The sequence below is a fragment of the Trachemys scripta genome, chromosome 1 (assembly GCF_013100865.1).
Source record: "Trachemys scripta elegans isolate TJP31775 chromosome 1, CAS_Tse_1.0, whole genome shotgun sequence".
Lineage (NCBI taxonomy): Eukaryota > Metazoa > Chordata > Testudines > Emydidae > Trachemys > Trachemys scripta.
The window spans coordinates 144,678,397-144,699,553 of NC_048298.1; the positions used below are offsets into that span (position 1 = coordinate 144,678,397).

General features: G+C 42.1%; 1 protein-coding gene across 4 annotated transcripts in view; it reads left to right on the forward strand.

Annotated features, from left to right (window-relative positions):
• The window catches only part of GSK3B (glycogen synthase kinase 3 beta), a 228,490-nt gene extending 207,883 nt beyond the window's left edge, over nt 1-20,607 (forward strand). For 2 of the 4 annotated variants that reach the window (XM_034788605.1, XM_034788621.1), the window contains 3 exons: nt 644-830; nt 6,193-6,291; nt 16,253-20,607. In XM_034788605.1, the coding sequence (XP_034644496.1) occupies nt 644-830; nt 6,193-6,291; nt 16,253-16,320 (354 nt within the window). In that variant the 3' untranslated portion in view covers nt 16,321-20,607. Of the gene's footprint in view, nt 1-643; nt 831-6,192; nt 6,292-10,196; nt 10,249-16,252 lie in introns of all 4 variants that reach the window. The other 2 variants (XM_034788614.1, XM_034788631.1) reach the window with 2 other exon arrangements.
• Nucleotides 20,608-21,157: the final 550 nt, after the last annotated feature.

Consider the following 21,157-nt stretch of genomic DNA (forward strand, 5'->3'; position numbering starts at 1 on the left):
CAAATAGCTTTCTCACTCACCACCTTTTAGTGTTCTCACAAACTCCAAATGTGCAGGAATTATCCCTGTTAATAGGAATCACTTAACACAAGAAGGTCAAGAAGAAGAAGCACCTGTAAACTTGAACTAGAGCTTTTCTGCACCAAGCCTGTTCATTTCCAAACTTGAACAGTGTCATCCATAGCAATAATCTGACCAACTTGCCTGCAAAAATCCACATTAGGGGGAAAAATCATTTGTTTACTGCCGAAATGAATGGTGGCGACCTTTTTAATTTTAACTTTCAGTCAATCCTGCTCATTTGCACCCCTCTCCCCATCATATGCATGGCTGATTTCACCCACTGTGTTTGTTGTCATAAGATCAATGAATTTTCCTTTAATTCTTAAAATTGTTTTTCTGAGCTCTCCCATGCAGCCTTTCACTAGCATTGCATCCTTCACCCACACAGCAAAACCCTTTGCACTTAACCTTTTCAACCCCAGAAGCTGGATTCTCCCATCCCAACACATGAGGACCCATTATATAGCACAAATAGCATTTAGTTTCAACTCACTAAGCACTGAGAGATTTAATTGCTCAGACTTGCTGCAGTAATAAAAAAGAAACAAGTCCAAACAATCTGTCTCTTGTTTTTCTGTAGGTCTTCCGACCCCGCACTCCACCAGAAGCAATCGCACTATGTAGCCGTCTGCTGGAGTACACCCCCACTGCCCGCCTGACTCCCCTGGAAGCATGTGCGCACTCTTTCTTCGATGAACTACGGGACCCAAATGTCAAACTACCCAATGGGCGAGAGAAACCTGCACTCTTCAACTTCACCACTCAAGGTAGCCTGTGAGCGTTGAGGAGCCTTCCGTTGGGAAGAAGCACTGTGCCAAAAGTTCTGTCATACAAATGCCATTCCCCCAGTAGTAAAATCAAGAGGTGGGGCAAGAACATGGACCAGTTGTATAGCCAGTGATCGTTCTCAAAAATTGACTGCATCAGCTTTGGGAGAGGGGAGGAAAGGGTTATGAAATCGTTATCTTCTTGCATTATTGATTCAAACTCAGTCCACGGGACTGGAAGTCATTACTGTCTGATTGCATAAAGTAAGTTTGCAGCTTCAGTCCAATTCCTAGTGTCCACAGTCCAAGTGACACCTTTGTTTGGAGTCTCACCACAAAGGTTGAGGACCCAGTGAACCACGGGAGACTGAATTGCCTTCTAAAGATGACCCTGTTCATCACGTTTCAGAGTAGCAGCCGTGTTAGTCTGTATCCGCAAAAAGAACAGGAGTACTTGTGGCACCTTAGAGACTAACAAATTTATTAGAGCATAAGCTTTCGTGGACTACAGCATCCGAAGAAGTGGGCTGTAGTCCACGAAAGCTTATGCTCTAATAAATGTGTTAGTCTCTAAGGTGCCACAAGCACTCCTGTTCTTTTTGCTTGTTCATCACTTTGAAGCAGGTTGTTGGGAAGCAATGTGGGAAAGCTTGCATTGCTGCTGCCCAGGTTGTCTGGTCTGGAGGGGGAAATATGAAGTCCTTAGTTCTCCAGGACTGTAAATACTACATCCAGTAGTAAATAGAGTAAGAACTTTTGAGGAAGTAACTTTTTAAATTACACAGCATGACCCTGAAATGTTTCATGTTGAACTATCTGCAGCCACACCAGTACCAAATTAGCCGTCCTTCCCCTCCTTTCCCCCAAAAAATATGTACATGCAAAGATTACATCCCTTACATCATGTATTCTCTCCATTCACAGTTGATGAGTCTTCAGGGTTGGTTTGGTTAAGAACGGAGTGCCAGAAATGTGGTGTACAAGCTTGTTAGTGTTGTAGTGTAGTCTTCTACATAAATAGCTGCTAGCTCTTAGCATTAGGGCGGGGACGAATCCCTGTGCACTGTTATCTGCTAGGGATCTGTTCCCATTCCAGTTCAGCTCATGTAGTTTAGGCATGGAGGCTTGCTCTGTAGTAAGTGCAAGATCCACCTTCTTATGCCTGAAACAGAGTCCTGTCCATGCTCCCAGCTTTGGAACATGGTGCCCAGTTGTAACCCAGGTAACTGAAGCAAGGTTTGTGTCCGTACAATGTAACTTTTAAACCGTGCTACCACGTTAGTTCAAGCCCTGCCAGGGAGGGTAAACACAAATGTCGTCTTTTGACTTAACACAGTGGTTCTCAAACTATTGTACTGGTGACCCCCTTTCACATAGCAAGCCTCTGAGCGTGACCCCCCCCTTATAAATTAAAAAAACATGTTTTTATATTTAACACCATTATAAATGCTGGAGGCAAAGCGGGGTTTGGGGTGGAGGCTGACAGCTCGCGACCCCCCCCATATAACCACCTCGCGACCCCCGAGGGGTCCCGACCCCCAGTTTGAGATCCCCAATTTAACATGATTCACACTACCCATGTGGGAAGTGCACTGCATTGGTTGTACTAAAACACTTCCCAGAGAGAGAGTGGACAGGCTAAACCGATTTGGAATGTAGTTTTAACAACACACACAGGGCTGATATACATTACAAGGGGAGATTGTTGTACTGTTTAGTCCTGCTAGATCTGTAAAAAGCATTGTCCACACACAACATTGTGCAAGTGTTGCTAGTATTGCTGAAATTGCACAACCTCCCACATCACTTTGAGCAGGGGGCTGGACTAGATGACCTCCTGAGGTCTATTTCCGCCCTAATCTTCTATGAATCTATGATCACTTCTATCCACAATCATTTACACATGTTTGCCACCCTGAACTACCAGTGTTGCAACAGAGCCTACCAGCTCAGTCCCACTGAGGGATCTGATATTTCTGTTACTACTGTGCTGTGTTAGTCATTACTAGCGTGAAGTTTGCAGTTGAACCAGCAGATCAGAAAATTATTTTCTGCCTCTGACACAGAGCTGCCATTTTGCCAGTGTCTTTTTTAGGCAGTAAAGAGCAGTCCGTGTATTGTTTTATTTTGGTTTTTTAATCAGAAAGTTTCATTTGAAACCTAATTGTGTCTCCACATAACTAGAAATCTTTGCACTATAACCTTCTGAGTACTCTTGCAGGTCCAGTTTACTTTCAGACAAAATAGCTTGGCTTGGAAGCGGGTGCAGTCTGAAATGTATGGGGGCTGAAACTCTGAAGGGCTTGTCTATGTTGAGAAGAAATTGTTGTAGGGACATAATTGCGTGAAAAGTTTGGTCCTCTGACTTGTCCTTGTGACTGTTTAGCAATGTTTGCGTATGCGGCAAACAGGTCTTAAAAATGTAGTTTTACCAATGCATTCTGGGATTCCTGAAGTAACTAACCCATTGATACTGGGAACAGAGGCTGCTGGTCTATTTCTAAACACAAGACATTGCATTGGGATGGAGCTAGGAGGACAAGCTGACCTGGTACCTCTGTAATGTTTGACTTCCTTTTTCCTTGATGGGGATATACCTCTGTAAACTGCACTGATTCTGCTAGAACTGAACTAAAGACATGGTCCAAGTTGTGGCAGCCAGTCCTTGTAAGATGTCTTGGACAATTGTGTGTGGACAGAAGATGCTGAAGTCTTTGCAATCTAAAGGCATTCCAGGCAAAGGCTTCCTACAGCCATATTTAGTTTATTTATTAACAGAGTGTAGAGAGGGCTTCAGAGTCCTGAGTTGGGGATTTGATTCAGTTAGGCACCGTAAAGTTAAGGTTCTTTTTCATATTTTGGGCTGGAAATCTTCTGAGAGAGAAGGGAGGCAGGCAGGCTGCAGATAACACAAATCTAGCCATTCCCTGCAGTATTTTGGCTTGTCCAGTATTGGGCAGAACCAGGAGGTGTGTTGCAGTTACACACAAATGAGAGAACAAGTATTCAATCAAGTTTTTAACCAAAGCTTTAATTAAACTTCAACAAATTGCAGTTTGTTTTGGGTCAGTTATTTTCTCTGAATTGATCCATCCCTCTCTAGTTGAAATATTGTGATATTCACGGCATCCTGAATTTAGATTCCTAGGTACAATGGGGAGGGTGCGGGCCTCTTCTGCCTATTATCTCTACTCCCTAGTGTAGCTTCTAACATGTTTGCACTTCTAGTAAATTTTTCTGCCTGAACCACAGGTGGGAAGATGCTTAGTGAGTGAAAGTGGCTAGTCTGCCAGTGTGAGCTGAATTCTTTAATGACTGGATGCAGGAAGAATCACAGTGGAATGGAAGCTGTGTTGACTCATTATAGTTATACTAGGTCAGCCATACCTTTTAGACATTGGGAGTCTGGCTAGAGACACTTGGCTGCAATACATTTTAACTGGGTGTGCTATCTCCAAAACACACCCGTCAAGGGGTACTGTGTCAAGCAAGATGAATGACATTTTTACTGCGCTCTTGGTAGGGTAAGTGTCCACATTTCCACTTCATTTCCCTGTTGGATTACATGCCAGTGGCTAACAGAGCTGTAGAAAGAGCGAGATACACAGTGGATTCCCTATACCAACTGATTTAAGAAATTACTCTGGGGCAGGGAAGGAGGAAATAGTGGAGTAACTTCTTTGGGCCTGGAATGGCTAGTAGCCGTGTGCTCATAGTTAGATGGTGTTGGTCTGGTTTCAGTTATTGCAGTGACTCGTGTTTGTTTATGGCCAGTCAGTATTTCTGTGTATTTTGAGGAAGCACAGCCCAACACTACACTGGTGAGAGGTTAGTAAGTAGTCGAAATGGGCTTTCTCCAGCTTGGCTTCTCAGTCAATTACTTTTTCTTTTTACTTTATTTGTTGAGAAAAATAAAAAAAATCAAATGGACATGTCAGCCCTTATAGGCCCTAAATTCAGTGTACATGTTACAGAAAAGATATAGGCTCCTTAATCTGCCTCGTAAATAAAACCCAGTAGCTAGTGACAGTCATGTACAAAACCACCCTATGTGTCTGTGAGATGATTGGACTTGGTTTCAGGACAGATTTTTCTCTCTTTACAGGGTTTATAATAACTACTGTCTGCATGCGCTTCTCTCCCAGGCGAGTTCTTGCAGTGCCAAGGGTTGTCTTTTTCCTCCTTCCTTGAGGTGACTGCCCCATTGCTTTATCTGGATGTGGCTTCCTTTAGAGGCAATCTTTTCCACTCCTGAAACAGCCTTCAGGAGACTCTCCTTCCTCTTTGCTCCATTGCCAGCTTCGGTGTAGTACTAGACTGATCCCCTTCAGGGCAGCCAGCAGTATTATCACTTGATGACCTAATCGGCTCCACCCCATCACACTTAGCTCATAGTTTTACCACCAGTTGCCATTATAAGATGCCTGTTACTCCGATACATATTGCATCTATTTTAAATTTGGGGCCTCAGCAACTTGACTGTTCTGTTTTTCTTAAGTTATGTTTTTAGAAAGAACAGTAGTAACTTTTGTGTTCCATTTAACTGACCTGAAAATCAAACCCTTCGGCTTTTCACTGTGCCTTCAAAGGAAGTATCAGCCCTTCTAGGCTGCTTGGCAGCATTTAAAGAGACTTAACTATGTCACTGGTGTTGGGTTTGTAGGTCCCTGACTAGTGAAGTTTAATGCAGTGTAGTTGTAGCTGTGTCGATCCCAGAGTATTAGAGGGACAAGGTGGGTGAGGTAATAGCTTTTATTGGACCATCTGTTGGCGAGAGAGACAAAGACACCGTCCCATCTCAGCAGTATAGTGGCATCTCTCGAATGCTAGTCTCTCTCTCTCCAACAGAAGTTGGTCTAATAAAAGCTATTACCTCACCCACCTTGTGTGTCTAATGGAGTTTGTGAGTCAAGGAACTGACTCCCCGGAGTTGTTGGAGAACCTGTAACAGTCAATGCCCAAAGCAGCACACTGTTGTCATCAGCCTTCTCCTTTAAGCTGACTGTGAGTGGGTGTGTTCATGAGGGAAAGGGTGATTCTCAGAATGAAGTTGTATTAACAGGCTGTTTCCAAGGACCAGGATTGGTCGGTGCTTTGCTAACTCCACGGTCATCTCCTTTCGCTGGGAAATTATCACTTCTTGTAGCTGTACAGAGACGCTTTGCTCTGGAAATTCCCATGCTGGATATCACTGTGGCTTCCTCTTGCTCATGGACATACATGGAAGTGTAATGTGACCTTGTTTATTAGGGCATGCATTTCACTGATGGTTACGTTTGCTGAGAAACCCGAGGAGTTAATCTGCATGCAGAGGTTCTGTGTGGACTATAAGCTAACTCTGTTTGTTCCACCTCCCCTCCAGAACTGTCAAGTAACCCATCTTTGGCTTCGATCCTCATCCCTGCTCATGCTCGGAATCAAGCAGCTGCTTCAACCCCTACAAATGCTACAGCAGCCTCAGGTGAGAACATGCGCCTGCCTGCCTGTCTCCCTTCTCTCTCAAACGACACTCCTTCCATTAAGAAGCTTGAGTAACAGACCCTGGGGTGGATGAGGAATAATTTAATTCCAACTCCATTTTAAACTCAGTCTTGTTGGATTAGCTGGCTGTGGGCACTTTGGCAATACTAACCTGAGTCCTAACCCAGCTCATTTTGATGACGCATCCTAGTGTCTGTGTCTTTCACTCAAATTTCTAGTGTGAAGAAGTGGAACAATGAGAATAAGCTCACCTTCTAAAGATCCTCCTGGTCAGTTAATTTCTGGACTCCACAGACATTCAGCGCTGATTTTGTTAAGCTCTAAACTTTAGCTAGTTTTAGAGAGGCCTAGGCAAAAAAGAAATGATCAGCTCCGTAAATGGAGCCTCATCTGAAAGGTTTATTTCCAATCAAATTTTGACTGATTGTGGATAAACAAGATTTTCTCACTAATGCAAAATACATTAGCACTTCCAAAAAGGATTACCAAGGGATTCACTTTTAGTGTATTGATTTCTGCTGCACCTAAGCAGTTACAGCTTCTTATTGTGGATGCCCTTATACCAGCTTTGGGCACCAAATAATGCTCTGGCTTTTTGCCCAACCAAGAGTGGTTCTCTTCTTTGTCTCTGTCTCTTGCTGTCAGAAACTTATAAAACCTCATTACTGGCCTGAAGACCTACTGTGGTGTATTGTGATCCTATATAAACTTCAAGTTGAGCAGTGTTAGAGCTTGGCTAAGAGATCTCCAAGGAAAACTTGGGAGTACAAGTATGATCTAGTGTTGATGATTCAAGAGAGGGCACTCTTTCTCCCTGAGCCAGTGCTGAGCCAATGCCTCAGTAGGCTCTCGGGGGTTTTGTGTGGCTGAAGGTGTTGTCTTTCAGATGAGCTGTAGGATGTGCACAGGGAACAAAGTATGATTGCTTAGAGGTGATGAGAAATTAACTAGTGTGAGTTCAAAAAAGCACTTTCCTTGCTTTGCTTAGCACAGCTTTCGAAGAGCTCACATGGGGGGGAAAGCATTTCAGGTCAAGTCCTAAATGTGAACTGTACTAAAAAATGGCTAATTAGTGTCTGCATTTTAACCCTCCTCTTAGTAGCCACTGTATTGCTGAGATGGGCCGGTGTCTTTGAGCCTCATGAGAATCTTTTGCAGCTACAGAGGAATTTTGATATATTGTTCAATATTTGATAACTTTCAATTACATCTTCATAGTCTCTTGCATACACAGCTATTTTGATGACCTTGGACTCAAACCTGTGTAGTTCTTACTCTTACAAAATTCTTGTGCCGGGGAAATTTAGCCTGAATTAAGATTTCAGGATTAGGCTCTGTTGGAAATTGTGCAAACCTGATTTGCTTTAGCTCTGGCAATAGAATTCACTGTCTAGACCAGGGGGTGTCTCAACAAAATTTTTGGTGGCCTCACAGTGTGATGACTAACTCTTGCTCGTGGCTGCTCTGACAATATTTCCTAAAATAGTTAATTAAGTTCAGAAAAAACAAATATGTATCTTTACATGTCCAAATCATTGCAATTGATTGATGTAGGGTTTTTTTGCAGACTCAATAATAAAAATAATATACAGTTTGGTGCCCTCGCCTCCCCCGGTCCCCACTGCTTTCCCCCCATTGCCCCGGGCTTCCTTCCATGGTCTCAGACCCCAAGCTTTCCCCACTTCTTGCTTCTGGACCACAGTACCCAGTAAGGCTGTCCCTGCAGAAGCCCAGAGCCCCATAGCTGGAGCTGGGGGGTGGGGAGTGGGGGTGGCTGAAATCCAAAGCCCTGAAGTTGGGGGGGGGCGGGGGGGAGGGTGAAGCCTTCTGCCAGAGCCTCTGGCTGAACCGGGGGAGGGGGGCTGAAGCCCACCCCTGAGTGCTGCGGGGAGGGGCCACTGCTTTGCCCCCTCCCCCATCTCTGCGCAAGAAGCTGTTGTGGATGCAGGAAAAACCCCTGGTGGCCACAGTGGCCGCATTTGAAAAACACTGGGTCCCTGAGCAGCAAAGTTCTTCTAATCATTAAACCAGTATCAGAGCAGCATGGGAATGGGTTTGCCATCTGACACAGGGCACCCACACTGACAATGACACTTTTCAGCAAAACGTTTGCCCTTGTAAATAAATTATTCAAAGCCACTCTTATAGCAGTGAGCTGTTAGCTGATTGTAGACGTAGCATGAGATTTAAAAAGGTTACACAAGTTAGTGGGTTATAATTGCATGGTAATACAGTGTGGCATTTTGTCTTATGCCTGGGCTACACTAGCAAGGGGAAAGGGCGGGAACTAAGGTTCGACTTACCTGGCCGTTCTCACGGCTACGAGTCAACTGCCGCGGCTCCCCCGTCGACTCCGCTTACCCCTCCTGCCAAGGTGGAGTACGGGCGTCAATTCGCGGATCGATTTATCGCGTCCAGACGAGACACGATAAATCGATCCCCGATACATCGAACACTACCCGCCGATCCGTGCCTTTACGCCAGTGAACCTGATCAGTTAGCTCAGATAGTAGCCGCTCAGACTTCAAAATCCAGAGAGTCCAGGTTTAGTCCCCACAAACAACCCTCCTTAGGGCCTTGTTACATAATCACTGTCACTTCTGATGGTGCTGAAGTGTTATTGTTACATAGCGACATTAAATCTGTGTCTTTATAATGCAATAGCTGAAAATTCAGGATACTATGCTGATCAAAACTGGGATGGGGGAGCCAATTTTCAGCATGACAGAACACTGTCTACATCTTCCTGAGTCCAGAGCAGAGTCATGGTTAGATAATAACCTCTAAAATATCCTCTGATTGGTAGTTTTCCCCAAGCCTAGCATGGTAATGCTGGTCAGGAGAGTTAGACTTTCTCTCCCCAAATTCTGTTGGCATGTAAACTGCACTGTCTTTGGAATGGTAGCACACCTTTATTTAACATTTGTTACAATAGCGGCTAGAAGAGCCAGTGACGCCCGTTGTGTGCTAGGTCCTGTACAGACACATAAGATGACACAGGCACTGTGCAAATTGCCCTGACATCTGTAGACTCGTATACTGGGGAAGGGAGTGTGCATAAAAAAAAATTTAAGAACCGATGGGTTGAATTTCTGCTTTAAGTGAAAAGCTCAACTCAGCTTTAACTTAAATAATTTTTTTTTTAAATTAATGGAGATATCCTAGCTCCTAGAACTGGAAGGGACCTTGAAAGGTCATCAAGTTCAGCCCCCTGCCTTCACTAGCAGGACCAAGTACTGATTTTGCCCCAGATCCCTAAGTGGCCCCCTCAAGGATTGAACTCATAACCCTGGGTTTAGCAGGCTAATGCTCAAACCATTGAGCTATCCCTACCCCCTATGGAATCCCAACCAACATCTTGAATGCACACACTGTGTGAGAGACATTATATGTGTGGTCACAACCAGCATTTGATTTTCACAGTGACTTACACCCAGCTGAGTATCTGGATCAACACCAACTTACTGCAGATGAGGATCTGGTCTATAGTGTGTCTCTGAATGTGTTTGCTGCCATCAAACACGTGGTGGCAATAGCTATCTGCTGAAATGCATTTATCATGCAACTTTGACAGCTTTATCTGAACTTCACCTGCTAAACAGTCCCTCCCAGAACTTACTGTAACATCACAGCTTCAAACAGCTCCTGTGTAAAATGCTCCCAGAAAAAAAGCCTCCCAGCTGACTGTTACCTGATTTCCTCAAAAATGTCTTTGGCCTGGGGCTCAGGCTGGGCAATATTTAGTCCTGGATGAGTGAATGTCACTTGCTTCTAGCCCAGTGAAATATCAGCCCTTGAAATGCTGGCTGTATGTGAAAGGGAATTATTGTGTGTAATTTTTGAGAGATTTCCAAATACATTGGTTATAAATTCCCTCTCCTTCAGATTCCTGTACGGGTGGGCTCATGGTACTGATGGGAGCTGGCTTTTCAGGAAGGTGGGTATGAAATTTTGCTCCAATACCATTTGTAAACTTACTCAAACACCCCTAAACTAGGATTTCTTTGACCCAGTGGCATGTTTGAATACATGATGATTTTGGGGCAGGATGAAAGTTGTACTTGCGTCAAGTTTGGAATAATTGTATTGTTCACAAAGTGCTTTTCCACTAGTGCCTTATGCAGGTCATCCTAAAAGTGTCAATAAAGCCCTTATGCCACAACATCATGTATTTTTCTTCCTGGATCAACAAGCGGCCAGATAGCTGCTCTGCTAGTCAGCATTTCTACCTGAGGGGGGGTGCCATCCTGCATGGGACCCTGGCCAGCATAGCTTCAGGGATCATTTTCTGATGCATCATGCTGTGCTAATCCCTTTGATCTAAAATGAGACATGTTCCAGCATCCTCAACAGCAAGGTGGGACAGAGCGGAACTAGAGTTACCTGCCAGCGCAGGGCAGTTGCACAAGACCTTAACGACACTCATAATAAAGTAATATTTAGCACATAGATGTGCAGTTTCACCTTGACAGCACTTGGAAAGCATTTATTTCTCATCACCCATGAGAGAGAGGCAAGTATTATCCCAGTTTTTTAGACGAGGAAAATGAGGCTCAGGGAGGTGCACAGATTACACAGGGTGTCAGCTACTGAAATTTCTGGCTCCCAGCTTTGGGCTTAGACCACTAGATCACAGTTCTCTATAGAGAGTAGTAAAGTACAACATGAGCCTGGATTTCTAGGCTCAAAGAACATCTCTCTGACGAATTTTGTCTCACCCCACCCTTCCCTTGCAGTCCTTAATTGTCCTTTTAAGGACCCTCAAACTATTGGCAGGCTACCTCAGTGTGTCCTTTCAGGTTAGCATTGCAATATATCAGGAATGAAAATCCCTGTGGCCTTTGACAAGTTCTTAAATTAAGTAGCATCTGAGGGTTGTAATACCCAGACTGCAGCTCCATCCTATATAACATCCTTTCTGGTAGGCTTCTGAGGGACACCATGTCCCTGGCCAGAAAGCGGAGGCAATTCCAGAAGTAGGACTGGGAGAAGCACCAGCAACATGCTGCCTTAAGGAGCAGTAGATCACCACCATTCTTGACAAGGCTGTGGAGACAATAATTAGGCCTAAGCCCAATACATGGTATGTTTCCATCAGGTGCAGAGCTGTCAGGTTGATAATGAGGAGGCTTCTGGCTGAGAACAGTCTCACCCCAAGCACTGTTGAGCCTGCTGCAGTCACCTCCCCAGCCTGGGGAGATTTAGCGGGAACCAGCAAACACCACAGTCACAAGTGCTTATCACAGTGGCACAAACACTAATCTACCCCAACAAAAAGGCTTTTTCTCTCTTTTTTACTGGTTCTGTCAAGGGCACAGATTTCCTCATGTACTCTGCTTAAGTGCTGACTCCCCAACGAAGGAGGAAGAATCTGAGTGTGCAGGGCTCCTTTCTGTGCTGGGTGCTTTTAGTGCAACGTCTTAGTATGGAGGCACTGAAACTAGCATATAGCTGCGCTCGTCCTGCTCCCCAGCCTGCCCTCTGGTGATGTGGCAGCACAGAACCTGCAGAAAAGCCAAGGTGGTGTCTTTCCTAGAGTTCATGGTGTACAGCACATGGGTGTTTGCAGGCATGTACCAGCTCCCTGAGCAGCGTGCACAGTCTGATCCCAAATTGGAAGGCCTTTGTATATATTGTTGTAGAAGAGCCACAAGTATCGGAACCTAGGCTGTCTCCTTGCTTACCCCTCCCTCTAATGTGTACACACAGCTGATCAGAGGCAAATGGTCTGCAGGAACTCAAGCTAGCAAACTGACCATGAGAGAAGCAGGTTTTATGTACATCACTTGGGGGTAGACTTTTCCCCATTCCTCTCTGTCCGTTTGATAATTGCATCTTAACACTTTTAGCTGCGCTGTCTTCAGGGGCAATAAATCAAGAGTCATAGCATATTCCAACAAGTGGTAAACAGAACACACAGTGATGCTGTCTGTTATATGTATTCCCATACCCAATGGGACTGGGACTTTTCAGCTTGGAAAAGAGATGACTAAGGGGGGACACGATAGAAAAAGCAGGGACATGATAGAGGTCTATAAAAGCATGACTGGTGTGGAGAAAGTAAATAAGGAAGTGTTATTTACTCCTTCTCACAACACAAGAACTAGGGTACACCCAATGAAATTAAGAGGCAGCAGCTTTAAAACAAACAAAAGGAAGTAGTTCTTCACACAACACAGAGTCAGCCGGTGGAACTCTTTGTCAGAGGATGTTTTGAAGGTGAAGACTGTAAAAGGGTTCAAAAAAGAACTAGATAAATTCATGGAGGATAGGTCCATCATGGGCTGTTAGCCTGGATGAGCAAAGATGCAACCCCATGCTTTGAAGTGTCCCTCGCCTCTGTTTGCCAGAAGCTGGGAGTGGGCTACAGGGGATGGATCACTCCATTGCCTGTTCTGTTTATTCTCTTTGAAGTACCTGGCATTGCTTCTGGCACTGTCAGAAGACAGGATACTAGGCTAGATGGACCATTGGTCTGACCCAGTATGGCCCTTCTTATGTTCAGTGTGATGGTGAGTTAGATAGTTAGCGTGAACGGATAGCTATCAGAACAGCAGGGACTATATTTTAAATCCAAGGGCTGTCGATAATGCCAACAACATACTGGTAAAATATTGGATTGCTATCTTAAGTACATTGGGATGATTTTTACTGCATTTGAGGAACCATTCTGGGGTGGAGGGAAGCCAGGACTGGAAAATAGCCTGCTACCCGGAGTAGGATTTCTCTTCTCAGCTTGATAATCCCATTTTCTGATCCTGGTTATCACTTCTCAGATGTGGGTAGGTGGTCACTCTCTTTTTCCGTTTGTCTTCTTTTCTCCTAGGTGATGATGTACTGTTAACCTTCTCTCTCCTGGAGCGTATTGTCTCACTCTTCCATCATCCAGTGCTGTGCTTTTCTGGGCTCTCTTCCTTATTTATCAGTGTCCTTTTTCCAGTGCGGTGCCCCCTACTTTGGTCATTATTAAGAATGGCTAGATAGAAGAACTTCATCATCAAACATGTATTCAGCTGCACAGTATATCCCTAGAGTTACTGTTGTATTTTTTATTGCAGCTGCATTGCATGATAAGCTCTTTACTGGTGTGGAGATGGTGTCGCCCCCAGTTTTTCTCTACACAGCCTCCGATTTTGTACTTGTGCTAGCCAATGCTTTCCTTCAACTGTATTGTTATATTTACCTACATCAATCTCTGCCCCCTTTTTAATGAGCCTATTTCTCTCAAGATCTCCAGTTTATGTTCATCCAATCTAACCTCAGCTGTGTTGTGATAGCTTCTTGTGTGATACCATCTGCAACACTGATTAGTTTACAATTAATTGTATTTTTTTAGTTTGTTAGTGGGGAGGAGGGAATAAAAGGGAGAGTGCCCTGTGCTAATTCTCAGTTATTACCTTTCTCCAGCTTAGTATTTGTAATGATCATAAATTTCTCTTTCTTCATGGTCTGTGTCAGTCAATTTTGTGTTATCCATACTCACTGGACAACAGCTTAGTTTTCTGTGTGGGACTATACCAGATACATTTTCCTTTTCCACCAGAGCTGTAATTGTGCATGAGATTTATCAGCTTTGTCTGTCCTCTGCAAAAACGTGGTTAATTGGCCATCATGATGTTCTTATATATAGGTTTCTATGTTGACACCTCTAATATTTTACCCAGTTAACAGCCTCCTGACTTTTGTTTTATCCTTTTTTAAATATTTGCTTTTTCCAGGCTTCTTACACGTCACCTATACTCCTCAAATGTTCACAAATGCACCAGCAAAACATTGAGATTCTCTCTGGAAGGACCTTTCGGTCACAGTCAAAGATCCAGCTTGCCAACAGATTTCTATTTTGTTATAAACTGAAATGATCTGTGCTACTTCTTGTACAACAAATGAAAGAATGCCATTGAAAAGACCGAGTTTCCAAAGAAATAGGAAAAAGAATCCTTTGCTGCACTTCCTTAGAAAGCATCTTGACACATGCCCATCTTACACTATAGAGTCTCTTTCCAGTGAACACTGTTGTCTGAGTTAGGGAAGAGAGAGAGCGTGTTTCAGGTTATTCACCTCCAGGCACTGATCCTCCAATAGTGCATTGTATAAGCCTCATTACTGGCTTCAGCCTTGACATTAATCTGCTTTCAGCAGTTAGGAAGGTGGCAAGTCTATCTTGTGTTCAGCCAACCACAAAATAAAGCAGGGTGAATAAAAATCAATTATTTTAAAAAAATAAATAAATAAAAATTGGATTTTTTAATTTAAATTAGATTTTTTTGATAAAATGCTTTTTCCTGAAAAAGCATATCTAAAGATAGTTTTAATTAAGATACATTATAGCTCAAAGATATCTCCTCATGGAATAGGGATTATAAATTCTAATTCTATAGTATGAGACAATACATTCATATAATGTTTAAGAAAGGTTTGGTAAATGAGTTCCAATAGTTCATGGATTAGGGACCCAATCTTATGGGGTTCCAAGGGCTTCTGTATAGATTATTTAGGTTAATCTTTCTATCTACCCAATGGGACTCAGTGCTGAACCTAGAAGATACATCGGAGATGCTTAGTTTTGAAGTTCTCAAACTGTGGATTTGTCTCTCCAGAGGTAACATGCGTGTTAACAGCAAAAAGGTTTTAAAATAAATTAATATAGAGAGGTGAGAAATAACAGACCTCAACTCTATTGTCTCTCTGCAAATTTGTGTACACAGAATCAATCCCTTACCTCTCTCTAAAAGTGCAAAGTTTCAAAAAGTTCAATTAATAGAAGATTGTTGGGGGCGGAATACATCTGGACAAGGAGAAGAAGTCTGGAGATAAATGTGAGAAGTGAGGGACATATGCTTGTTTTGTTAAAATATGATATGTTTGCTGTTGAAGAAAAAAATCCAGAATACTTAACGTTGTTGTTTTAGTTAAATAAAACAATTTAAATGTCTGGTGATGTTCTCCTCCTAATACAGCCTGGCAAGAAAATCCTCCAAATATTAATGATTAACCTGTTGAATTGGAGATTGTTCACCTCCCAGTGACTTCATAAATATCTGCTTCAATTACCTTTGGTGAATGAAATAACCAAACAATCATTCATTTTCTGATATAGCTGTAAAACTCATCTGAAAAGTTTTTCAAAATAAATCACGGTTTAAAAATGTATAGCGTGTACCTTCTAAAAATGAAACCTATATCTATGAATTGGGAAGAATATATATTAAGGTTATAACAACCAACAAGAATGCACTTTTTTGTAGAAAATCATGATTAAATTGAGTCTTCCTGACTAGTGATTTAAATCAAATCCACCCTGAAATAAAGCAATAGACTTGAAAGACACGTATTGAGGGAACCAGTGTATGAATTACACATTAATACACAAGCTGGTTCTACCAGAGACTGTGGCTGGTTGCTTTCATTGTCTTGGCTCATTCACACATTTAACAGAGATGGCTTCACTACATGATGGACACAATATAAAGCCTAAGCACCAATGGGAAAGCTTGTGGTAGCCATACATACTTTGGGAATGCGAGTGTGCCTTGCCATGCCAGTACAGTTACTGAATTCTAACATGACTGTGAGCGTTGCAGCAGGGTTTCCCCCTGGGCCGCCTCTGGCATACAGCTAGACACACTTGCAGTTTAAAGTGCGAGGTAGCGCTAGTACCCTGGTGACTTCAACCTTTGAAAAAGGCTTTTCTGCTGCTCCATTTGAGTCAGTAATATGCTGCTTGCAGATCATGCCCCATTGAATCACTCCTGCCTCACCCATGATTGCATTCAGGAGAACCCCTTAACCCCACAGCATGGCACAGTGATGCAGAGTACATCGGTTCTAAGTTGGTGGGGGCTGTAGGGCTGTGTGCACCATAAAGGTCAAATCCATTGATTGAGGTGCCTGTTGCTTGGAAGTAACACTGCTTTTTGCTCTCCCCTTTCTGTCGTTGGCAGATGTTAATGCAGGAGAGCGAGGTCAGACCAATAACGCAGCTTCAGCATCAGCCTCCAACTCCACCTGAAGTGGTCCCACGCAAGCCAGCTGCACAGGAAAAATCACCAGTAATTTGAGTCTTGCTCAGCAACACTGGTCACATTTGGAAAGAAAATTAAAAAGAGGAAAAAAACAAAACAAAACAAAACCCTGTTCATTTTAGTGTTCAATTTTTTTATTATTATTGTTGTTCTTATTTAACCTTGTAAAATATCTATAAATACAAACCAGTTTCATTGTATTCTCACTCTGCGGGGTCTCCAGGGCAAGGGAATAGGTGGGGGGGAGAAGGGAAAGTGGAGCAATAGAACACATCAATGTCTCTTCCCTTGACAATCTCTTCGTATGGAAAGTTTGCTGTTGTGTACTTCAGAACCAGGACTCTTGCCTCATGCCCCCTCCCACAACAGAAAGAAGGAAAAAAAACCTCATTCTCTGCTGACTTTTTTTTTTTTTTTTTTATAACCTCTTTTTTTTATTTTCTTTTTAAGTGAAGTTTCAGACTTTGGTGTAGTGCACAGCTTGAATTTGGTTGGGAGCTTAGCCGGGATCATTCAACAGAGCTAAGCGTTTCTTGTAAGTGAATCCATATCTAGGCTATCGGAAGAACTGCCTTTGGCATGGTCGGGGAGGTGGGGAGGTGATAGGACAATAGGTAGCCCGGGGGTGGGGGGGGGGGCTTACTGTATGTCTAAACTTGGAACTGCTAGTGGAAGACTTATTTTAAAAATTAGCGCTAGCAATAGAGAAACCTGCAGCTTCAATATGGAAAAAAAGTCTATCAAGTGGGATATATATATTTATAATATATACACACACGCATGTCAAACACGCCTGGTTAGCTTTATTGAAGCAGCTTGTTTGCCTAGTCTGAGCTCCTCCACCAAGTCTTGGACTTCTTTGTTTTTAAAAGAGCCATGTAGTGCAAGAGAATGGCCAGTCAGCTCTAATCTCCAGCAGAGAGAAGATGATGAATGGAATCCCACAGGAGGAGGGGGCAGGCGGAGTATGGGGCCTTTTGGAAAGTGGCCACTGTGAAAGCATTTTTCGGTTTTTCGCTCTGAACGGGATGCCCTTTCCCGAGATGCACACAGGAAAAGGACATCAGAGTTTATAATGTGAACTGTAACAATCTACTGGTTTATTTGTAATATTTTTTTTACTGCAGTTTGAGCTTGCAGATTGCCACGCTCTATAGATCTAATTTTAAATCCACAGCTAGAATCTGTATTTAATTTCATCATTTTAACCTCCTGCTTTTTTATCTTTATTTATTGATGCATGTGGAGTTGCCATTATGATGTTTTTACATTGGTAGAATAAAATACACATCAAAGTGATATCAACAGTAACTTGTACCTGCTGACTTGAGGGGAAGCTGACTACATAAGTGTGTGTATATAATATAAATAGATATGTGTATAACATAGATACAGTACTGCTTTTTGAGTTTTATTTTGTCTACAGCCGTTAAATTGTCTGATTGAAGCATAAGATGAATGTTTGTTTCCAGTCTGAGTTTAAGGAGTTTTTTTCTGTAGTGGTGAATGGTGTAAGAATCAAAGTCTCCATTTCTGAAGTTAAAGCAATATTCTTGGAAAGAGTCAGTTGAGCAGCAGGAAGTTGCAGCTGCAATGTAGAAATAGACTTTTGAGACCTGGTCTGTCTTATCCTTGAGGCTGATGTCCATGTGGGCCTTATACACATTCAGAGAAACCTTAGTCACCTTGGTGCTTATGGGCTATTACTTGACCTGTGGATCTTTAAGGCACAGTAAATTGTTTCTGACATTTACAGACTTTTATGTGTGGCCCAGGAGTAGCCAGCAGTAGCGGCTAAGTAAACTCAGTCACTGCAGGGTGGCAGGAGGTTTGTTTATGAATTCAGTACATTTCCTGTCCCTGTGCTTCATATTTGCCCCTGTTTGTGGGATTTTTTTGAAGGAATGTTTCTTAGCAGCCATAGAGGTCCCTCTGTCCTGTCTGATGAACAGTGGAAGTCTGGGAGGGGAGTTGTTTGCACAGATGAATGTATATACCTGGAAGAAGAATGGATAATTCACCTTAGTTATGTCCCTCATTATTTAGTGAAACTGGGGGCAACAGAAAAGATTTTTAAGCAGCTCTAGACCGATTACAGCTGAAGAGAAGGGAAATCACATTTTTCAATTGAACAAAAACACCCCCAGCTCCTGTAATAAATAACTGAGGCCTGAAAGGAGTGTTAATGCAAGAAATCAGCCAGTGAGTGCCATGAATGATGGACTAGAGCCTGGATGATCAAATGTCCGGAGAGATTTTAGAAGACTTGAAAAGCAGAGGACAGTAGTAGTGACTAGATCTGCTTTATAGACAAGACAGCTCGAAGGCTGGGCAAAGACATTTACTCTGTACTGGGGACAGTAAATTACCAAGTTGATAAAAATCGCTGCTTGTTTCAGGTGCCGTCCTAGGTGGTTGGTTGGTTGGTTTGTTTTCATTCAAGGTTGGTAGAGAAGGAGAGTTAAGAGCTTTTCTCTCATTCTTTTAGTTCTACTTCATGACGGTGCAAGTGTGTCTGTGTGTAAGCTGGTGTCACTGATTTTCTTTTTCAAGGATCATGGCAGGATCACAAACGCTTTTATACATGTTAGATCCAGGCCTTTGAATAACTTTTTTTTTTTTTTTTTTTGTAAATAAGGGTATGGGGGGAGCTCCTCACCAAATTCAAGCTTGTACATTATTTTTTATTGTTTTTAAATTTTGAGTTTTATTGTTTTGTATGTAAATATGTGGACCCAGGAACTGTTATTAATGAGCAAAAAGTTACCATTCAGGGCAGTGATTCTGTTTAATAATCAGACAAAATGTAGACGAGCTTTTTAAAGCCATATAGTTTTAACTCTGTACAGTAGGTACCGGCCTGTATTATTGTAACAATAACTCTAGCGATGTATAGTGTATCTATATAGTTTGGAGTGCCTTCGCTTCCATGATTTTTTTTAATTTTATTTCCCTTTTTTTTTTTTTGTCCTTTTTAACAGCTGTGTCCCAGACAAAATGGCATCTTTGCTCCCCTGCTTTCTAACCCTTTGGAGTGCTTGTAAGGTTTCAGTGATACCATGGTCAGTAGTGGAACGAAAGGAAATTGTGTTTGTGACTCATTTCATTCGAGTCGTGGCTTTGCTCTGGATGTTCTAAAGTTGCCCACCACAGCACCCCAATAGCAGTGACTGGTTTCATTTTACACTTGCCCTCTTGGTACCTAGTGGCTAGCAGCTAGATTAGACTTTGCTCGTCTCTCCCTATTCCGTGTGTCCAGAGGTCTTGTGGACAGCAGCTTCCAGAAGCCTTTGGTTTTTTGTCTCTCCCTTCACTGTATTAAAGAGAGAGCAAATTGGACTTTTACAAACAGAAAAGATAGTTTAAAATCCCCCTAGTGTTCTACACTGGTAGCCAGACAGCCGGCAGGACAGCTGTGGTGCTCTGGGGCCGTTCCTATAGAACACTATAGCATCTTTGTAATATGGGAATTTCCTGTTCCCTTTTCTGCTGTTCCCCAGCCCCTCCCCAGCAGTTTATTTTCTTAAGACGATAACTTTAATATTAGTCTCGATTTCTTGTGCCCAGCACGAAGGCCTTGTTTTTAAAACTAGTTCACTTGTGTTTTCTACCTTGTTAGTATTCCACATAAGATTGTCTTGAATGGGAAAACACTTAACTCTTTACCAAACCAAAGGTTGCTGTTTTTTTGTTTGTTTGCTTGTTTGTTTGGGGGGTTTTTTTGGATCCATCTCGTGTCCATTCCAGTGAGGCAGAGGCTGCACTTTCTTTCTGGTGACACGAAGGTCAGTGATGTCAATTTGTTTTTGACAGTCCACTCGGAATTGTTACTAGCTTCTTTTTTTTTTTTTTTTTGCTTGTTTTTAATGAAGTATGGTCTTGATCTGTCATTTTGTCTACTCTGCAATTGCATATGTTTCTGAGATGGAATTAATTACATTCTCTGTGTCCCCTGGTGGACGTCAATCAAGACACTGGTATTTTAATTTCAAACTTAGCTACCTTTTTAAGGAAAAAAATTAATGATGGTCATTTACCTATAAATTTAAAAAAAAAAAAAAAAAAAATAACTGAGAGGCTGATCCAAGATCCCAGTTCACTTTTCTAGTTGTTTTAAACAAGTTTTATCTAAATAACGGCAGATGCCTGCAATTCGCAACTAGAGATCATTTTAAATGTTTCCAGACTTGTTATGCTTTAAAAAAAATTGCCAGTAACCTTTTCTCTGTTAGAAATCTCAGCTACCGAAGGTAAAAAAAAAAAAAAAAAAAAAATACGATAGCTATAAAAGCACAGTAGAGTATTCGACCCAGGAGCTACTTTTCTGAGAATATAAAAAGGCATCTTTGGTGTTCCCATTATTTCCACAGGGGTTTTAGTCAGTTTTTGTTCTTGGAATTTGTTTCATTTCGCAACACTGCAATAACAGCAAAACAACAAAAAAGTACAACTAAAAACCAGTACCTAGGGGGTTAGCTTGAGAAAAGTAGCTTCCTTGTGTTGTTCTTCCTCAATTTTTTTAATATATATATTTATATATATATATATTTATATATATATATATATATATATATATATATATATATATATATATAATTTGCTTGCCTGTAAAATTTGCGTTCATTAATGTGTTGCTGATGGATCACTTGGGCCTGTATACACACAAATTAGCGTGACCACTTCCATCTTAAAAACAGAAATCTAAAAAAAATAAATATATATATTAAGGACTGTGGGTTGTATACAAACTATTGCATACACTTGTGCAAATCTGTCTTGATTTAAAGGAAAAGCAAAACCTGTATAACTATTACTACTTGAATG